The 20,265-nt window shown below is 37.8% G+C and overlaps 1 protein-coding gene across 1 annotated transcript in view; it reads left to right on the forward strand.

Annotated features, from left to right (window-relative positions):
* Positions 1-20,265, forward strand: part of TJP1 (tight junction protein 1) — a 164,207-nt gene that overhangs the window by 6,205 nt on the left and 137,737 nt on the right. Inside the window, exon 3 of the mRNA XM_035553837.2 lies at positions 3,938-4,070. Within this exon, the coding sequence (XP_035409730.2) occupies positions 3,938-4,070 (133 nt within the window). The remainder of the gene's footprint in view (positions 1-3,937; positions 4,071-20,265) is intronic.

Here is a 20,265-nt window from a genome sequence, read left to right on the forward strand (position 1 = left end):
CTAGCTTGTTTATCAGTGGAACACAAATACTGAAAGTATATTAATGTTTTTGCTTATTTTACCAACTAGGGAAATAATTCAGAGTCACAGTTATGTAATCTGATAGCTGATCAGGGACTAGCAAGGTCAATGACACCATTTTAAGTGTTGTGGATAATAAACAAGGGCCTCTGGCTCAAGGTGGGATTTACAGAGTCATCCAATTTTACTCGAATAAAATTTCCAGAAATTAGCGAACTGGGGTGCCTTAATTTAGGAGTCTCCAGACAAGCCACACTATAAAGCTGTTATGTTTCCAGGATATTGAACACATTCTTCAATGAGCAGAAACAGCACATTTCAAAAAAGGCATTCAGAACTGCTCACACCCTTCCAAGATCTGGATGCTATATTCAACTTTTTAAAACTGTAGGCTGCTTTGAAGATCTTATTCTTAAGCTTTGATTCAGGAGTGCTTGCCTTGTATTAATTGATGAGATGCAGACATTTTAAAAGGGCTCTTAGAAATCTTCCTGCCTTCACCTGTGATAATTCCTCTGTACCCCTGTACTACAGCCAGTGACTTAGCAACTCACTCAGAAATTTTGTCTTAATTAAACCAGACAAACAAAAAATGGAGGTAGGAGGTAATCAGATGTGTCAACTTTCATGAGTAATTTAATTTAATTTTTTTTTAGCTAGAGGTCCAGATGCCAGAATTGTAGTATTGCATGATAGTTTCAGTGTACGTTAAAAAAAAAAAAAAGAAAAAAAAATGAAAAAACAAACTTGGTTTCTCTAGTTACAATGGAAACGTTGAGAACACAAAGCAAGATTGAAATGTAAGAATAATTAAAAAATCTGTATATCAGATTTATGTGAAATTTAGTTTCAAGTCGAACTCAAACACCTTTTTTCATGAATTTTGACTCACCGAAACTAACATTCCTGTTTATATTACAACTTCATAGAGTTCATTTTGGGGTCTTATTCCTTGTGGGATTTTCCAGTAGCTGAAACTGCTGCTGCAGTGCTGTACCCGTGTTACTGCAGTTCTTGAGGGTTTTGTTGCTGCATCCAGTGTTCTGAGAGGGCGGGCGACATAGATCCAAGTCTGCATCAGATCTGTTAGTGCTTCTCTTTGCACTTTGAACTAGAGGATTAGCAGAGGCACAGGAGAAGCTGATATTTAATTTCTTTACATTTGTCCCAAAATTTCCTAATCAGCCATAGAGTCAAAAAACATCCTTCTGTACATGTGGATGCCTTACTTCATTTAAGCAGCATATAGTGCAAAGCTTCCAGATTCCCACTGGTGATATTGATTAGGTTTTCCTATAGTTGGTTAAATATTGCTTTATTTATTTGTGAAAGACACAGTGAAGTTAGGGATTTTATAAAAAAAAAATGCAGGCAATATTTGAACTGTGATATTCCTTCCCACAAAATAATACTTTGAAGTTAAATGTGATTTTTAAAGCAGGATTTGGAACCATAGAAGCTAGTAAGTAATCTCCATCATTTATTCTCCAGCTGAACAAAATGATGTATGTATTCCAGAGGCAGCAAATTATGCTCCTCTCTTGCAGTTTTTTCAAGTGGTTTTTAAGAATGGAGCTCCCAAGTGGAAGGGCCTTCAAAATAAGTCATTAGTTTAGTTCTTTGTACAAACTACATCACTTTGATTAGCCTGTTATTTTTAAATGTTTGTCTTTCACATCTCGTTTTTCTTAGTTCTTTTTATTTTTTTAAAGTCTTCTTAGTATGAGAAAACGTTAAAAGACTTAAAGTTTAAAGACAGATGTACATTTACAGGCAAGGCCCAAAAACAAGGGGTTTGAAAAATAAATCAAAATTAAGAAAAGTCCAGCGCAGCTTACAGTTGTTCAAGAACTTTTCTATTAAATTTAAGGAAGAAAGTCATTAGTCTAACATGTTAAGCATTTAATTGGACAGAGGTGAACATCAAGACATAATGACCAAGTGGTAAGTACTGAAATAGGCAACCCTCAAACGTTCTCTGGAGAGAGACTGAATCCAGACCTAGCTGAAGTGAAAGCAGTGGATCTCTTTGTGGGCTCCAAGGTCTGTGTTTGGCATGGAGTCAGAAGATGTATGGTTATGTTCATCTGGGTTAACTTTACCAGAAGTGTTTGCAGAGATCTGTAAGGTGTCCGAAAGATACATTCATACAACTGAAATATACCATCTCTGAGAGTGTCACTCTTTGTCTGCGAACAGGAGTTGCAACTGAGCAACTGTCTCTCTTTGGAAATTTGTCCAAGTAATTCTTTAGGACATTTTAGCAAGGAATCCGTCGCATTTTTTTTAGTTCCTGTGGACAATTGTAGTACAGTAGTAGCCAGGCATCTTTCTCACAATTCAATCCATATGTAATTATACCAAAAAGCTGGTGTAGTTTGAGCAAGAAATTTATATATGTCTGAATATAATAGTTAAATGATGATTTAGAAAATACTATGTGTCTTTGCAGTTGAAAGCCCAGAAGTAAATTAACCCAAGGAGAAAAATGTCTAAAATAAGTTACTGTACCGTCAAGGGAACTGATAGCAAGCTGTGTGTGTGTACGTGTGCCTGTGTAAAAACCGAAAAACTTAGCCATATGAAAACAAAATCTCAATTTGGTATCACAGTAATTTAACAAATATGAAGGTCTTTATAAATTGAATAAGAAATTTTAAAAGTTCAAGATGAAGCAGACCTCACATAGACCTCAGAGTCCCCGTGACCATGCAAGTGTATTCAGCCTGTGTTTTTTGTATTTTGTACTTTGGATTTTTTCTTTTGTGTTAATGCGGCCCACTCTATGCAAAGTCCTTTTCCGGTGATGTGCATATGTAAAGACATTTCCACCTCTCTTCATCATTTGGAAAAGCACTTCTGTGCATACCAAAGCCATTAATTCCAAGTAAAAACAAAAATGAAAAAATATACTTAAATTTTTTTGGGGACAGGAATCGTAACGGTTACAGAGAAAACCACTGATCTGCTGTCCAAATTCTTGGGAAATGCAAAACAGATAGATAGAGATAAATGTGTATGGACGCACACGTGCACACATTACTTTTTGTGGCCTCTTATGTCTGCAGTTGAGAAATTATCCCCAAAAGACAATCTGCTCAGTAAGACTCTTCCTTTTTCAGATGTGCGTATTTGCTGAAATAAAGCATTCCTAATGTGGTGTCAGACTGACTAGAGAGTGTTTTGTGTTTAAAATACCGAACTTTCAAAACTTAGTACATTTAGTTAATTGTTAACCCCACTTACTTTTACTCAGTAACAACTTCCAACAAGCTCCTTGAAATATGGATTACTTACTCAAAATATTTCAGTTATGAACTCCCTTAGGACTATATTTAGACTACTAATGTGATGAAATAACTTATAAACTGTATTTCCTTAATATATTACCTCTATGGCTTTAATAGATCCTTTTCATTTTGTTATCGTTCATCATTATTCATTACTAGAGCAGCTGAAGTACCATTAGCGCTCAAACTAGAAAAGCTCAAAAGCCAAATTCTGCCAGGCTCCTGCTGATTTAACTGACAGACTATCAACATGTATCACAGAACTCAGTTTTCCACTGAAATAATAGGGAAAAATATTCCTTTTATTTTTTCAAAATATATTTCTCTGTAGTCTGTTTTTTTTGATACTTCTTACATTTTTACAGAAAATGTACAGATGACTAAACCTGCAAGCAGTGGTAGACTTAATGGGAGCTAGGTTTCTACATGCTTTTGTAGTCTTATTTTGGCACTTACTGATTGAAAACTAAAGTTTGGATTGAGACCCTTGTTTGTGTAACATGACCATATGTTTATTCTCTTGTACATTATTTACTTTAAGCAAAAGTATTAATTGCAAATGTATATTAAAATATAAATAAAATTATAATTTCTTTGTCTGATACGTGGCTCTTTTTGTTTGGCAGGGTAACTCCATCTTCCGAAAATCCCAATGGTGCTACCTGTAGTGTAAGTCAGGGAAAGCCTTCTTTAAGAAGAATAAAAGGGAGAATACACAGAAGCAAAAGTCTGGATAGCATTGATTTCTGTGAATTCACTGTAAGTACCTTGTATTTTATATTTATCCTATCTGGGAATCTTCCTAATAAAACAGTTGTCCTTCTTGAATTAGGTTTATCTGTTTGTTAGAATCGGAAAATGTATTGTGCTTAATGATGTTATAGTTGCAGTCCTACACTGACAAGCGTAACAGAAGTGGTATTGGTTATATAATGAGTGACGCATACCTACATTTTTGTTCTTGAGTAAATGTTAGTTAAATATTTTGATTTCAGATTTTAATATTGCCTCCTGCATAAGATGCATGAACTAACTGGAAAAGGAGTAAATATGAAAAATGAGATATGTTTTCAAAATCTATTTTCATACTTAGAATGTCGAAGTTGCATTCACAGTGAAACAGATTATTTTTTAGGAAATCCTCAGAATTATTTGGATTGTGTGACTATAGTAGAGTACTAGAAAAAGAAATAAATGTATATACATTATGTGTGTGTTTATATCACTTAAAAGCTAGTATCACAAATGATACTTAAGCGGTATTGGTGTATACTTATATATATATATTTATACTTATTCTCTTTGGTCATGGTTCAAATGTATTTGTTTTATATTTTAAGAAAATTTATAGTGATCATGGTTTCAAAGATTTTGTTTAGAGATTTAACAGAATTCAGAGAAAAAACTGCAATAGGGGCAAACATAACTTTTAATTAAGGACGTGTTTATATTCTAATGACGAAAGAAAAGAAAATGTTAATATGAATGGAGATGGGACATAGGGGTAGATTTCTTGCTATTTATACTGTTTACAATAGATTAGAGTTAGTCCTAAAAAGTCACGGTATGTTTTCAGAAATTCTTTGCTGCAAAACCAAAAATAAGTTACACCTCTCAAATTACTCAGGGAAATTTGGTCAAAACAAATTACACTCTGACAAACTAATGTATTGTAGTTAAGAAACAGTAAAATAATGGTAAAGAATATACTAAATTATAAACCCATTATTAAAGATAAGAATGAAAGAGGCAGATAGGAGATACGTGCTATCTTTATGATGTACAAATCAATTGTAATGTGGAGAGACATTGTGTTGTGTAGCATTACATGGTAATAAAAATAATATAATTAAAACGTTCATAAGTAATTTGGGGAATTAGCTTTATCTAAACCAACAGAATGAACTGAGTATGTGCAGCTTTTGTTGTTAAAAATGATGCTAATAGTATGAAAAATGGTATATTTTCTCATGACTGTTTTTCTTCTAATTACAAAGTCTTGCAGAGCTATCTCTAGTACAAAGACCTTGCTGTTTGTTGTTTAAGGAAATAATGAAATCAGTAGCAAGGATTTGTGATTTAATGGGTTGTGTAGTGTCCAGATACTTGCAGCATGCAGGTGCTGAAAAGCCAGGTCTCGTTGCAGGGGAAACATGTATGTGAGCCTGTGTGTGCTGTCAGCAGCTAGCACTGCTTGATTTAGAGTGCTTTGGTGAGTCCTGTTGTCACAAAAGTGATGTTGGTGTAATCATTACCTTACTGAAGGGTAAAAATTCTCTTTGGGAATGAGATTGCTGAAACAATAATTTTAGCTTGTGCTATATGGGTCTTCATCTGTGTGGTCCTATTAAGGACTTTTTTCTAAATCTCTACTCTTGGGGCCTTCAAAGAAAAAGAGATCATAGCCAACGGTAAAAAGAACATCTTGCATGCCATAGAACCTTTGCAAAAGAGATTTGAGACACATAATAATGGATCATGTCTGTATCTGAAGCATAAAAATATTTAGAGTAAGTACATCTATATGTATGAAATTCATCTATTAATAGCAAGGTATTGATAATTAGGCTCACAAAAGGAAGACCGTTGTTAATTCTGAGGTTTCATGTTAAAGGATGATGCGAGTTTAAATAGCTAAATGTGGAAATCAGACTTATAAATATGGACTTTCTTGCTGCTACATAATTAATTCAGAATTACACTGAAATATTTTGTAATATTGTATAATGGTACTTTTATTGTTTTAAAATTGTGATTAAAAATAGATCTAAAGAAGTAATTGAGGGAATTAGTATGCCTAAATCTTTCCAAAGTGCTCCCAGAACTGAATGCTTTTTATGGTCTGCATCTTTTTCTAGTAAGAAGGCTCAGGCAATGGCATATAGAATAAAACTGAAAATAAAAGATTTAGCGGAAGTGAGAAATTATTTTACAAAAAGGGAAAGAGCTTTTTAAAACATTCTCTTTAGAACTCTTCTTTGTTGTAGTATATTGTTTTTATCCACAACAGAAATGAGAGGTTTCATATTTTAAAGATGTATGTGATTTATATGTTGACAAACTCAAAGTAATTGGAGGATCCAGTGAACTGTTGTTTTTCTTCATTATACACTGAGATTAAGATCTATTAATAAGTCTGACTGTTAGAGAATTTCCATGTCTATATGTATTCCTATGTGATCTTGTTTGTAAACCTTTTGTTCGTTATCTATAAGCAAATTCTTTCTGAGGACAAATCCTGACATCAGGAAGGCCTAAAAAAAAAAAAAATATGCCTCATTTTCTCCAGGCATGAAGAGATGTGTCCCCTGTGGGAAAGATCTGGCTTTCCATGCAATATGTACATATGAAAATGCAGGACCTGAAAACCCTGTATTTCCTACTTTACTGTGACTTCAGCTGTGGCAGTGGACAAGTTGTGAGAGCAGCATTAAGCTGGGAGGTTCATTAAAAACACGTTTTTTCTTTACAAGGGAAAAGATAACCAGAGAAGAGCCTATTGTATGTGTAAGATTTCGGCAGAGGCCAAAGAGTGCCTGGGAGGGAATACCACGGGCTTCACGGGGTTGTCTGAGACGAGGTGGTGCTGCCATGTTCCTAGTTTCCCACACAGTGTCTGAAGTTAGTGGTACTAATGGCTTTGTTATACCTGTGGCTTATAATATGGATGACACACCTAAAAATGCTGGAGGGGTCTTTGCCTATAAAACCTCTTTATAGGATGACCTGCTACTACAACGACTTAATGCGAGCCCCGGATATTTGTGGGAGACTGTCACAGCTCACGACTGCTGGCCGGTGCTTGGCATACCTGTGTTATCATCCAACAACTGCCTCTGTGGTGCTATCCTTAACGTCCTTTTAGGAGGTATAAATTCTTCCTGATTACAAGTGGTGGGAGTCTGCAGGATTGCTGACAAAGATCTGGGTTTTACTTCTAGTGATATGTCTGCTGTCTGAAGGGGGTGATCCTGGGGTTTGTAACAGCCGTGCCTCTCACTACCATTTTGCTAAGACAGCAGGCAGGAAGATAAAGTGGTGAGGTAATGATAAGCCACAGAGTGATGGGGCAGCAGCTACTTTAAAATGTGTATCTGTCTTGGACTTCTTTCACCCTTTTCTTTATTCTCTTCATGTATTACTGCTACCACTTGGTCTGAGATTCGTGCCTGGTTTCCACAATCTAAATAAAACCTGTTTAATCGTCCTTCAGTTCTTTAAGAAGTATCACCATGCTACGCTTCCCCAGATGTTAGTCTCTGAAATACTCAGCGTTAGTTGCACGTATCAAAAATGAGTGATTTTTGTTGAGTTATCTGCAACCCAGAAATGTTACATAACTCCTATTCCACACTGGAGAAGGCTTTGAACTAGAGAAAGAATAGGATTATCAGCTCTCAGAGAGAGATGTGAAATGCATCTTACCTTGTAGAATGAGCTTGTCACACTAATGTTCATTACATCTGTTTTTAAATGTTTATTACACTGAAACAACCTGGCTTTGCACAAGCTACCTGCTATAGCAGTAGCACTTTAGAGTCCAATTGGTCGACAGGGATTTTCTCCTACTCGGCATCATGCATGCACACGCCAAGTATTTCCTCCCACAGACCTCATGGTCAGTTAACAACAACAGGTATGGTGTGGCTAACCTTTGATTGCATGAATGCATGAAGGTGAATGGTCGCTGGCCTTATGACAAATGTTGTATGTGGCTCACAGTGTTACAAATGATGGCCACCCCTACAATGTGCAGACAGAGAAACTGTTCCCTCCTTTCCCTGTGAGACGGTGCTGATGTTTTGTGGGGATGACAGTGAGGGAGACTTTGCTGAAACATTTATGAGGAGCTCATTTCCTGAACCTTAGAAGAGATAGAGCGCCTGAGATATCTTCTTTCTCATTTTTAGTAGGGTAACTTTTTGATCAGACTGGAGAAATGACCAAAATCCTCATCTTAAGCACGCTGTTTGTTTAAACGAATACAGACATTGCATTTTCCTGCTAATATCAGCCCTTGTGGAAGAAGGAACTCTTCTTGGAAATCAGAGCACTGCAGTTATTTACAATATGAACAAGCCCAGCTCTGCATATTTTCTGGAGGCAGCTGATGCTAGCCTGCTCTCAATAAATATGCACACAGCAAGTTTTCAGTTAAGTTAAAGCCAGAGTCAGGCAGATAATTCCCAGTGTACTTCCACCTGCAGCAGGGGTGGAAGTCCAAGGAAGAATTCTGCAAAGTGCTATAGAGGGGCTGAGTCTTGCTTTCATTTTCCCATTCTTTTCTGGTCTTAACCTTTTTCAGATGTGTTGCTTTTTCTCTTCTCATCATGTACTGACAATAAAGTGAAATTGGCTCAACTCATTTGTACCGGCACTTTAGAGGTCAGGGGATGTCAGTATGCAAAATACAAAAGTAACTCAGGAGGGTAGGGTAGCAGACTACTCAAAAGAGGAGAAAAAAGAGGCCACTAAGCACTAAGGGCAGTTGAATAAAGCGCTGTGGAATGTATGAATAAATGGAAGTAGCAATAAAGGGGGAGATCATCAGAAAGTGAGAATTAGCTAACACGTAATTGCCTTTTTTAGGTAGGGCATGCTGATGTTCACCTGTGCTACTAGTTTTTAGTTGACTGTAAGTTTTAGTAAGCATTATGCCCCTGAAGGGGTATGATGTCTTGTGTGCTTTCTTGCAGAGAAGTATTTCTCTGTGTGTGTGCCTGCTGTTAGCAGGGTGCAGCGGCTGACCCCTCATGCTCTCTGTGGGGGTCCGTGTGCCCAGCACGCCCCGGGTGCCAGGACAAGCATGTGCACCGACGTGCCTGAAGAGCAGCTGCAATTGGCTGCCTGTATGGTGCTTTGCTGCTGCTGTTATTGCTAAGAGTTCCACCTTCTTTGTGATTTGCAATGACATTTTAAGGCTGGTTAGAGGCTTTAGACATTAACTTGCTTGGATGCTTGTGATGACATCCTAATTTCACTTCTTGGGTCCCTTTGGTAGATTTTTAAGGTATGCGGCAGGCTGAAGAATCATTTTGCTGTTTGAAATGTCCTTACCAAGAAATGGAGAATTTGTTGCGGTGATTAGCCAGCCCCATTCCCCCAGTGAAAAAATCCAGTGATCAAAACAGGATACTGTGCTATGCTGCTCTGCTAGTTCCTAGAGTATATTGCTGAGGAAAGCAATCTAATCTGTACTGAAATCATGGATTTATTGCAGTTTCTGTTGTATTTAATCTAACCCAAATTCCTCTTCCTTTTGAGTCATCTTATAAATGGCTTTTCAGATGTTAGATATTATTCTGTAGTTCGTTTTGAAATAAAAATGTTCTATTTTTATACTTTTATTTGTCTTGATTTTTCCTGCTGGGTATTTTAATCTGAATATGTATCTGTAAAACTGGTACAATGATAAATGAATAATAATACAGATGATATGAATCCGAGTTATTTCTTAGGATGGAGACATAAGAACACTGACATTCTTTAAAAAGTCCTGCAGGTATTTTAGTCTTGTTTGTAGATGTGGAAGGAAAAATTCATTAGCACAGCTGGAGTCTTGTAGATGCCCTTAATTTGTTCCTGTTCAGAGAAGTGTGGTTGTTAGGCAGCTGTTTGTGAGGATTAAATCCTCAGTAGTAGCTTAGACTTACTTCACAATGTTGCTGTTGTAAAAGACAAATCTCACGCAAAAGTGACTCATTTATTAGAATTATAATTTTGTCTATTGACAGATATATGAACACAGCACTGACATTACACAGTAGAGCTAGTTTTAGTCAGTTTGCTTCACCTAAGTTAGTTTAATTGATTAAAAGAAAATTATTTTTTTTATTTAACCACTTAACACATTTTACGATTAATGAAATGAAAGTATTTTAAGTTTTTCCCATGTGTTTCGTTGGTAGGTTACACAGAAAAAATGCAAAAGTATACATCTTATTCTTAGCATATCTACTTAGTAGTTTAAATGGAGATGAATTCTTTTTAAACTGATCTTGATTGGAGCAACATTTGAAATACAATACGGACCAAAAGAGAAAACACTGCAGGCTTTAGATACAACATTACAATTCCTCTCGGAAAAAGAAGTATGCATTTTCAGCATTGTTTATTTCTCTCATTTTGCATTCCATTTAAACACAAATCCAAAGTTTGATACAAGTACTATTCCAAATGTCAAGGCAAATTTTTAGGTCTAAACATCACGCTAAGTGATACTTATGCAGCCTTATGATTAATCCAAGAATGTTAACCATAATAACAAGTAATTTCATTTGCTAACTTTTAAATTGTGATTGACCTTGATTTATGTTTCTGAAGTGATTCTGGTTGTTTCATGCTTCTGAATAAATTCAGCACAGCAGTTTAAATCTACCAAGGATATTAAGTCCATAATAGTCATTATACCAGCAACTGGATTTACGTTTAAGTTTAATTAGAAATATATTTTTGAGTACATTTTTAGGTTATTTTTATTTCTTCTGAGGATGGCACCATGAAATGGGACAGACGGAGCTGTATAGAAATGTTATTTAGCATATGTTAAATTAATACCTTGTTTATTACTTCAGTACCATCATAGTTTGCATATATTGTGAGTTTTGACTTGTTAGGTCTCACCCTTCTTAAGAAAATGTCCAAAGATACCTAGGCCATCCTGTAGTTTGTCTTTAAATTATATAATAACAGTTCCCTGATATGTGGCTGTATGGGATGCTGGCGTTCTGTGTCCCTTCAGTCTCAATCTAGCAGTGCACATGCGGTTGCCTTCCAGCAAACTGAGGCCCCAGGCAGGGCGAAGGTCCAATTGTCTGTCCTTCACCTAGCACAGGGGTCCCGGGTAGCAGAAAGGTGATAGAGAATGGCCATTTTCTCTGGTTTTGGGGTGCATCTGAGAGCTTCCTTTAGCGTATTCATTTCTGCTCTGGATTCTGCATGCATCCAAATGAAGATCAATTTGGGATTAAAGTAATTTGATAGGATGACTCACGGAAAAGAATAACTTTCATATAAAAATGCAAAAGTTCTCTAGGTGGCTGCTAGTCTGATTTTTTTTTTGTCTGAAAATCAGTTTCTTGATTTTCATAGTGATGTTGACTAGATACCTTAGCATTTTGTTAGCTGTTTTATATTTATGCAGTAAATAATTGCTTCTGTCTGAAAGAATTTTATGTAAGTGAATTTATATTGGTTTTGAGTCTAAGTGCATTTATCTTCTGTGCCAGAAATTCTTCACTGATTTATTTCTACAGCAGAAGTTAAAATTACATTGCTCAATCTATTTTCCTGTTATTGATAGATTTATTTGTTTGACCTTTCTTCACCATCACGTTTGAAGAGAGGCAGACTGGCTAGTATATATGAGGAAACAAAGACAGGAACAATTTCTGTTGCAAGCTCTGAGCCTTGCGCTTAAAGATAGCGAAAAACAGGAGTGTCAGTATGAATGGCTTTTCAAATATTTCACTACAATGTATATGCTGAAAAGTCTAGTAGCATCTCTGTTTTATTATTATTATTATTATTATTATTATTATTATTGTTATTATTAATATTATTATTATTATTATTTTCCTTGGGGGGTAGGGGGGGCTTTTGCCAAATTATTTGGCCTTACTGGAATTGTTCCCACTTGGAAATTAGAATTTGTGAGTGATTAATTCTTGGGGTCTTTAAAATTTTGTTTTTATTATTAAAAAACAGTCAGGTATGAGTTGGTTTCATTTGTAAAAGCTGCTGGGAATTTTCTGTCATGAAATACAGGTCTAAATGTGGATAGTATTGGCCAGTCTGCAAAGATGCAGTAATTTCTTAGAAATAATAAAGATCCTTTAGTATATGTACAGTCAAGCTCAAAATACAGTTTGGGGTTTTCAAGATTTTGAAGTACAGCATTTGGCCTCATTAAAAGGTCTTTGAAATTTGTTCTTGCTTAAGTTAGAATATAAAAAATATTAATCAAAGTTTCAGAAAACCATCACTTAAACTCTTTAGTCAATTGCTGCCAGAACGCTCTCACGGTGCATATTTCACAGCACTGCATTATATTTCTTTCTTTGCACTTTGAAGAAGATCTTTTTAGTTGCATATAGAGATGAGAAGATAGTCTGAGTTCCTGATCAGCAACAGAATACCTCGTTTTGAACTCAGCCATGCTCAAGGTTATCTGCTACTATCGAGCTACCGGCGTACATCTACCTATATAAATCCTATAAAAATATATAATATGTATATAGTGCAGATGCCTGCACATTGCATTTAATATACAACATTTCACTGGTTAGGCTCACCTTCTGTCAGCATGCTCTCTACATAAATTTTAGAGTTTTGTTGCCTAAATTCTGCCTGTCAAATCATGCCGTCTCTGCCAGTAGCAAGCACCTCCAAGAGGTGCTTGACCCTAAATGCGCAGTCCCTCAACAGCAGTTGAAAAATGTCATCGTCACCCTGCCAAGGTCTGCTCTTCCCAGCTTTTTTTCTCTGCTCTCTAGAAGCAGTGGTTGGTGCTCAGGAATGTCATTTAGCACTCAGTAAAGTATTGCTTTTTTAAACATTCCTCATCATTCCAGACATTTCCCTGTCCAGCCCTCTCCGATTCTTTGTCATCCAAATGGCTGACAAGTGCGCTTAGGCATGGAACAAAGGAATTTGCCTTTAGCAGATGGTTTATTTTAAGAGGATGTACCAGTACTAATGTAGAAGAACTGGCAGGATACTCTCAGCAGTCAAAAAAGATTTTGATATATGTGCTGTAGCATAAGGTTTTGCTGCAGTCACTGGAAAACTGTGAAAAGAGAGAAAATGTAGTTAAAATAATGGAAATATAATTCTGTGCATTGGAAGTTGAAAATGAAGTACATTCCACTCAACACCTGAGTCTTTGACCTAAATGCAGAATAAAATAAAAAAGATTGATTGTAAGCACCTTGGAATTCAGACTGCATGAGTTTGCAAAAAGGTCTTAGCAAACTTCTGGGCTTTTTTAGTCCAAAGAAATCTTTATTTTGAATTTATTTTTTATTTTGAAGTCTAAACCTCTGAATGCAAAACAAATTGTTTATACTCTGTGCTTAGAGTGACAAAAGAGCTAGAATGCATCAGTGTTCTAGGGCAGTTAGCGTGGGCTGTCTCATCGTACTTGCAGCAACAGACACTTCTAGTTTGCAGACATTCTGGTTGCTTTTGGCACAAACGTCCTCTTTGTCCTCTGGCACAGCTGGTTTTTCAAAGAAATATTGGATGTTTGTTGCCCATCTATATCTAAGAAGAGCAGCTTGCTTCTCCCACTGGTGTAATACGCCTTTGCTGATTGCTCTGCAGTATTCCGTGAGGAAGCGTCCAGGACCAGATAACCTCTAAAGAGCAGCTGCCTTTGGATATTTGGCACTGTTATTAGCAATATACTATTGGGATCACAGGCTTCTGTAATAAATTCAGCAATCTTGGCTGCAAGATTGTTATACTTATCTAGCACCCCTCAGAGCAAGAGTTTGAGAAGTACGTCTCCTATTCCCACCATGGTGAATGCCACTGCAGGAGTAAGAAGCAGATCAAAAGTGTTTGTATTTTTATGAAGATTTGACATTTAACTTTGGGTATCTACTGACTTCCTCCAGCTGTCTTTCATTGCCCTCGAGAACAGCCCAGGGGACACATACTGAAAGATTGTTAATGACAAAGAAAGGGAAGAATCAACAAGATAATCTCTAGGAGCTGCTCAGATATTCAGGAACCAGAGGGCAGTTTCTGAGCTCGCCCTGGAGGAAAGTTAAAAAAAGACAATGTGCAAGTCTGAGGGTTGTGCTTTCCGGTGAGGTGTTCTGCAGGTAAAGGAAAATGAAGAAGTCAAATCCTCCAGTGTAAAGTTTACAGCATAACCTAACTACAAACACAGTTGATTTCCACCCCTCTTAGGAAGCCAGCATGTCTTACTCTTTGACCTAACTGTGATGAACGTAGAATAAGATTTTTGGAATTCCTGTATACGAAAGTGGGTGCCCAGGCAGCACTTCAGCTGCACTTGCCTTAGGTGTGTTTTTTATATACGAACAGTATATAAAAACACGTAAAACAGTGCTTTGTGGAATAACAATTCATTTACTCTAACAAGGTAGGGATGTGAGTTCCCAAATTAATGATCCCTCAACAGACGCATGAAAGCTTTCCACAAATTTGTAGCTGGATATGCAGTCTGTATTCTTTTATTCTTAAATGTGTGATCCCTGTGAAACTTGGTTCATGATATTAATCTAGTTAAACTTACCTGGTTATCTACCAGGGCTTCCATAACCAGAGCAATACATGGCTTTTCCTTTCTCTGTCTAGCAGGTAATCTGGGTAGATCGGGCATTTTCTTATAGCACCACCTCACTGAAGATCTTTCCAGTAACTGCATGCAGTCTTTACACTTATTGGCCATGGTTTGGGGCTGTGTAACAAAATAGCTTTGCATACCTGGATGATTCCTACTGAATCAAGTACTTGCAAAGCAATAGCAATGCCGAGATACAAGCATCCAGAGATGGCCTGCCTTCATTTCTCCACTTCACAGCAATTCTTCTACTGTGTGTTCACAGGCAAGCTAGAATGAGTTCAGACACATGCCCAGGAATGCGATGCATTAATCCAAAAGTTTTACAGCCAGGACTTTGTAATCTCATATTTCAGTTATTAATCTTCTCTGAAGTATCCATTTCATGGATCCAGAACTGCTGCTGAATTTTGTAAGGGAATCCTGGGGCTTTAAGATGAGAACAAGAAGAAATACAATTTGGGGGGATGGGGGGCGGTGTTTAAAACAGCCAATTTCTTAGATCAAGTGCAAGACGAGAAAGATAACAGATGAGTCAGGAGGATTTGTTGGACTTAATCCCAAACACCTAAAATTCCCTGACAGGAGCTTCATTTCTCTTCTACCACTACAAACTTTTCCATTTAAGATAGTACTTAGACGGTGCTTGCTCTGTGTGGAGTACTCACAGAAGTGGTAATGCACAATCTGCAGTGTTATACATCTTCTGCTGAAGATGGATGTACTGGCACAGGCAGCAAAATTGCAATGTGCAAGGTAAGAGCAAAGCAGTAGAAGTAGCTCCCTGCCAGCAGAAGTCTTTTTTACAGACTTTTGATTCTGCTGGTAACCTGGAGTTTTCATTGTGGAGGTTGTATTCTTTTCAGACCATACCTTTAAAAAGGATCTTCGATACATTGCTGAAACTAACACCTATGCAGGTTTGGGATTAGACATTAGGTGTCCTTGACTAGATCATACTTCAAGACATCCAAAAAGATGATCTGCAATTATGTTTTGTCCCTTAAAAGAATTTTTCCTCAATCAGTGGTTGCAGTGGCTGTCGTGTTACCATTTACACAGCTTGTCTTGTTTATTGGTTTCATCTTCAGCTTTTGTGGCTCTTATTGTTTGTGTTACCGTAGTACTTAGACCACCCTGTTAGTATCAGAGTCCCGCTGTGCCAGATGTTTTACCGACACAGAGGGAAGATTCAGTTCTCTAAACCTTGAATATGTTAAAATGTGTTAAACACTACTGCAGATACATCAATTAAAATTATTAAGATACAGGTGGCTTATCACCATAGTGATAGTCTTGAGGCCCGTAACTTTATCTGAAACAAGGCACTGCATGTAAGCGTTTGCTTTTCTACCTCTTCACTTTCATGCAAACATCCTGAAATATTAAATATTCAGCAAATTGGGCTGGATTTATCCTGAAGTTTGTCCTGCTTTTTCCCAGGGCCTGTAGTTACTATGGTGTTAAAACATGGACACCCATGCCTCTTCTGTGGCTATCTGATGAAAAGTGAGTATGAATGCTCAGAATCCCATCAATGGGGAAAACCTCGTATAAGAATAGTGGTTGTTTTTAGGACCCCTTTAGCACTTGGTCTACAAAGAAGAGCGTAATTATATAAAATCACTGCAGTTGATTTGCATAACTTTTTTTTTTTCATAAAGAATATGTTCTAAGCCTTTAAAACTAAGTGATCTCAGGAGGATGGTTCTTCTGCCAGCACCCAGATAGAGTACATACATAGCTCGGAGGTGATTACAAATAATCATATATGCCCTTTCCCTCTGAATTAAATGATTTGAGAGATTTTAGTAAAGGTTACAAACCAAATTCTGCTTAAAATTGACAGAAAGTAGGAAAAGAACATTTCTAACTGTACTATCTTCAGAAAACAAGAGAACTGTTGTTTGGGATCTATCAAGAATTACTTTCTGTAACAGACATCTTCAGAGGAAGGAGGATTTCCTTCCACAATTAAGGGATGTTTATAAAAGTTACCCCTCTTCCTACAATGTTGTCACATTTTAATGTAGATGACGTGCCATATGATCTTCATGGAGTATCAGAAGCACAGAGTGATTTGGGATGGAAGGTACCTGCAGAGATCACGTAGTCCAACCTTCTGCTCAAAACAGGGGCAGCTTGGATGAGGCTGCTGAGAGCCTCTCCTGCTCATTTGTGCTTGTCTCTGAGAATGGAGGCTCCAGGGCTTTTCTGGGCGGCCTGTTCCAGTGTTTGACCACTGTCCAGGAGAGATTTTTTCCTTCTATCTGATTAGAAGTTTCTGGATTGTGATTTGTTCTTTCTTGCTGCTTCTTGTTCTGTCACTGTGCAGCTCCAAGAAGAGTCAGGCTCCATCTTTGCAGTCCCATTAGGTAGTCGAAGACAGTGCAAGGCTAGGATCTCCACGTAGCCTTTTTTTTTTCAAACGTAATTTTTTCACCCTACCCTAATGTGTTGAGCTCCAGTCCTCTAGTCATCTTGGTTGCTCTCCACTGGACTTGCTCTAGTTTTTCTTGTGCTAAGCAGCCCATGACTGGACCCAGCACACCCGGCGTGGTCTGACAAGTGCCAAACAGAAGGGCACGAACAGTTCCTGGGCCGGCTGGCTACCCTTGCTAACGCAGCCTGGTGCCGGGCTGGCCGTCTTGGCTGTACTATGGGCGTCCTCCTGGCTCCCGTTCAGCTTGCAGCCTGCCCACCGGGACCCCAGCGTTCTGCTGCAGGGGTTGGCAGCTCTGCCTCTGGCCAGTTGCTGACTTTTGCAAGTTGCTATCTTCAGCATGCCCTGGCTTTCCACCTTAACTCTTCGGTAAGTGCTTCAAACTGAATGGTGGAAGCTTAAGTGTTGCGTTATTTCTGTGAGATGGCTTTGAAGTCTTTTGTGGCAGCTGTTGTACAGAGTACACGTAGTAACAGTATGGGAGATCTAAAAATAAGATACATGTATTTAAATAATGTTCTTAAATAACCTAGTTATGACTTACTGTGGCCACCCTGCAGATTAATTAGTTCAGCTCTAATTGTATTGAGAAGGAAAAATAATCTTGGTCTTAGAGCATACATAAAAATCCTAAAATTAATACAGAAATCAAAAAGGCTTTTAACCAAGTGGCGGGCGGAATGCAATGAAATCCTCAGAACTCACAAAATCTTCCTCTTGGTTAACACAGTGCATTTTCAGTCATTTTAGACAAACACCAGTAGGGTGCACAGTTGGGCTGCACAGTGGGTTGGTGTTGCCATTTACAATAGTTCTAGTCCAGCCTCTTTGCTGTTTGTGGTGTGTTTGACGAAGTTCTGCTTCCTAGGGAAGGATTTTATTGGTCCCTTTCTTCTTAGGTGCGTGAACAGCTTTACATTTGGTTATAGTCTATACCAAAAGCTGAAATAAGAGGGGACATCATTAGACTTGAAATAGCCTGAAAGAAACCGAAACACCCAAACCGTATACCTTCTAAAGTCACTTATGACTCACCGTTTTGACTGACTGAACTTGGCAGCATTTGTGGTATTTTGGGTATATTTGCGGAAACCCACAACAGTGCATTTTGTCATCTTTTATATTCAATAATTCAATACAAATTTTAGTCTTTTAAATTGTTTGAGTCCTTTTGAGATCTTTTCAGGAGCGAGAGTTAGCTTTGAGTTATTTGAAAAGAGTTATTAAATAGATTATGTAAACATATGATCTCTTGTGCTGTGTTTTTTATCCTTTAATCAGGGGCAGAAGGCCTGGGAGTGGGGCCAGAAGCACGGAGTCGGCAGGGACTGTGCCTCCTATAGAAGAGGGAAGGGAATTTGGAGTCAAAACCTGGGCAGACGGGTATGAAGGGGAATAAGCCAGAAGCAGAGTGAGGAGAAGGGGCAGAGGCAGCGGGGAGTCAGGCATGCTGACAGGAGCCGTTTGCCCAAACCAGACTGTACCTTCTGCACAGCTGGCGTCAACCTGCATGTGGTCTCCAAGCTGGAGTCACCTGCCCTTGTCCTGTCCTCAGAGATAGCGCTCTTCAGACTGTGCCCCATCTCCGTCCTGTGTCTGTCCCCTCACCAGCAGCTCCCCTGGGACAGGGCAGTGGTGCGCAGCCTGGCAGCTGCCACCCTCGGTGCTGGCGCTCGGAAGAGCCTGTCCCGAGCCTTCTGCAGACCCCTTGCACGGCTCCGGGCCCTTTAATGGCATGTTAAGGAGCTGCAAGAAGCTGAGGGTTTCACCTTGGTTTGAGTAAGGAATCATCGTCTAGATGATGCGGCTAGGACAAGTCAGCAGAAATAGCTAAATATGTGCAAAATTTTAAGTGTGTGGTGTGTGGGTGAATCAGCTGCAAAGCTTGGCAGGGTCCAGGAACCTGAACCCCGGTAAACTGGGTTTTTATTCAATTAGAGTAAATTACAGGAATTAAAGACCTGACGAAGGTTTTAGAGAAATTATACTGACACTCAAAGGCTCAACAACCATCTGAGTCCTCTTTCTACTGTTTGATTAAACTAAATAAAATGTATTTGAATATAAGGTGAGTTAGTCTTTAAAGAAAGTATTTAACAATTATATACTCATATTGTCTTAGGTCAAAGATACTTTACAAAATCAGGTGATGTCAATGTCATTTTTTAGAATATTAGAGTTCAGATAGTTCAGATAGTTCAAGATCTAAAGATCAGTGTTGAAAGAATATCAGAGATAAGGTAGTATTAAGCCCCTATACACTGCTTCCAGAGTTGTGTTGCTTTTCTCCAAAAATTGGGCACTGAAGTGTAGTTAAGGGGAAAAGCTGTTTGAATATTGGCAGAGCACTACCAGAAGTAATATTGCTGCAGTCATTTCAAGTGAAGAAACCTAAGGTGATCTGTCCTGGACCAGCCTCTTGATATGAAGGTACACATTTTAAACATAATGAACAATTTTATCCTTTTTGATACCTTTTTGATTTACATTGTAAATATGCTAGATGAATTTTCAGTAACTCATTACTTAATGACCCACAGGGATAGTTTCTGTGACTTACATTCGGCTTAGCTATGTTTGCTTTCTGTGATTTTCAATTTATACAATTAATCAAAATTATGAATTTACAAATCAGGTAAATATTACTATATTGTAATTAAGCCCTCTTGACTTTGCTTTTCTACCATTTTGAATATTTGAGTATTTTTTCTTCAAAAGGTATATAGGAAAATCCTGTAACCGCTTTTGTAGGTTCATTACCAGCTTACTGTCCTGCCAGGAATCACTAATGTCACAGTCGGAGGGATTGTGTCAAGTAGGTCACAGACATACCACATCCGCTGTTGCTTTCACAACTTCCCATCAAAGGCAGTTGAGACATAGCCAGTGACACTACAGTAATGGTGCATACTGGTTTATATGCTGAACTACATGTTCTTGTTTCTTTTCTCCCTCTATTTTTTTTAATCATTCCACATTTCCAGACTAATCTTGTTGTACTTTTAAAGACATGAAAACTTAAGAACGTTTGACAATTCCATCACTGTGCAGCTTTGACAACTGGAATTAAGTGCCTAAATTAGCTTTTCGCAATTGGATGTGGGCTCAATTTAAATGTAATGTGCATGTATTGCTAAGTCAGTTTTAATGCAATGAAGAAATAAAATTTTAAGCAGGAAAAACAGCTAGAAAAATTG

This window comes from Cygnus atratus, chromosome 11 (genome assembly GCF_013377495.2).
Source record: "Cygnus atratus isolate AKBS03 ecotype Queensland, Australia chromosome 11, CAtr_DNAZoo_HiC_assembly, whole genome shotgun sequence".
Classification (NCBI taxonomy): domain Eukaryota; kingdom Metazoa; phylum Chordata; class Aves; order Anseriformes; family Anatidae; genus Cygnus; species Cygnus atratus.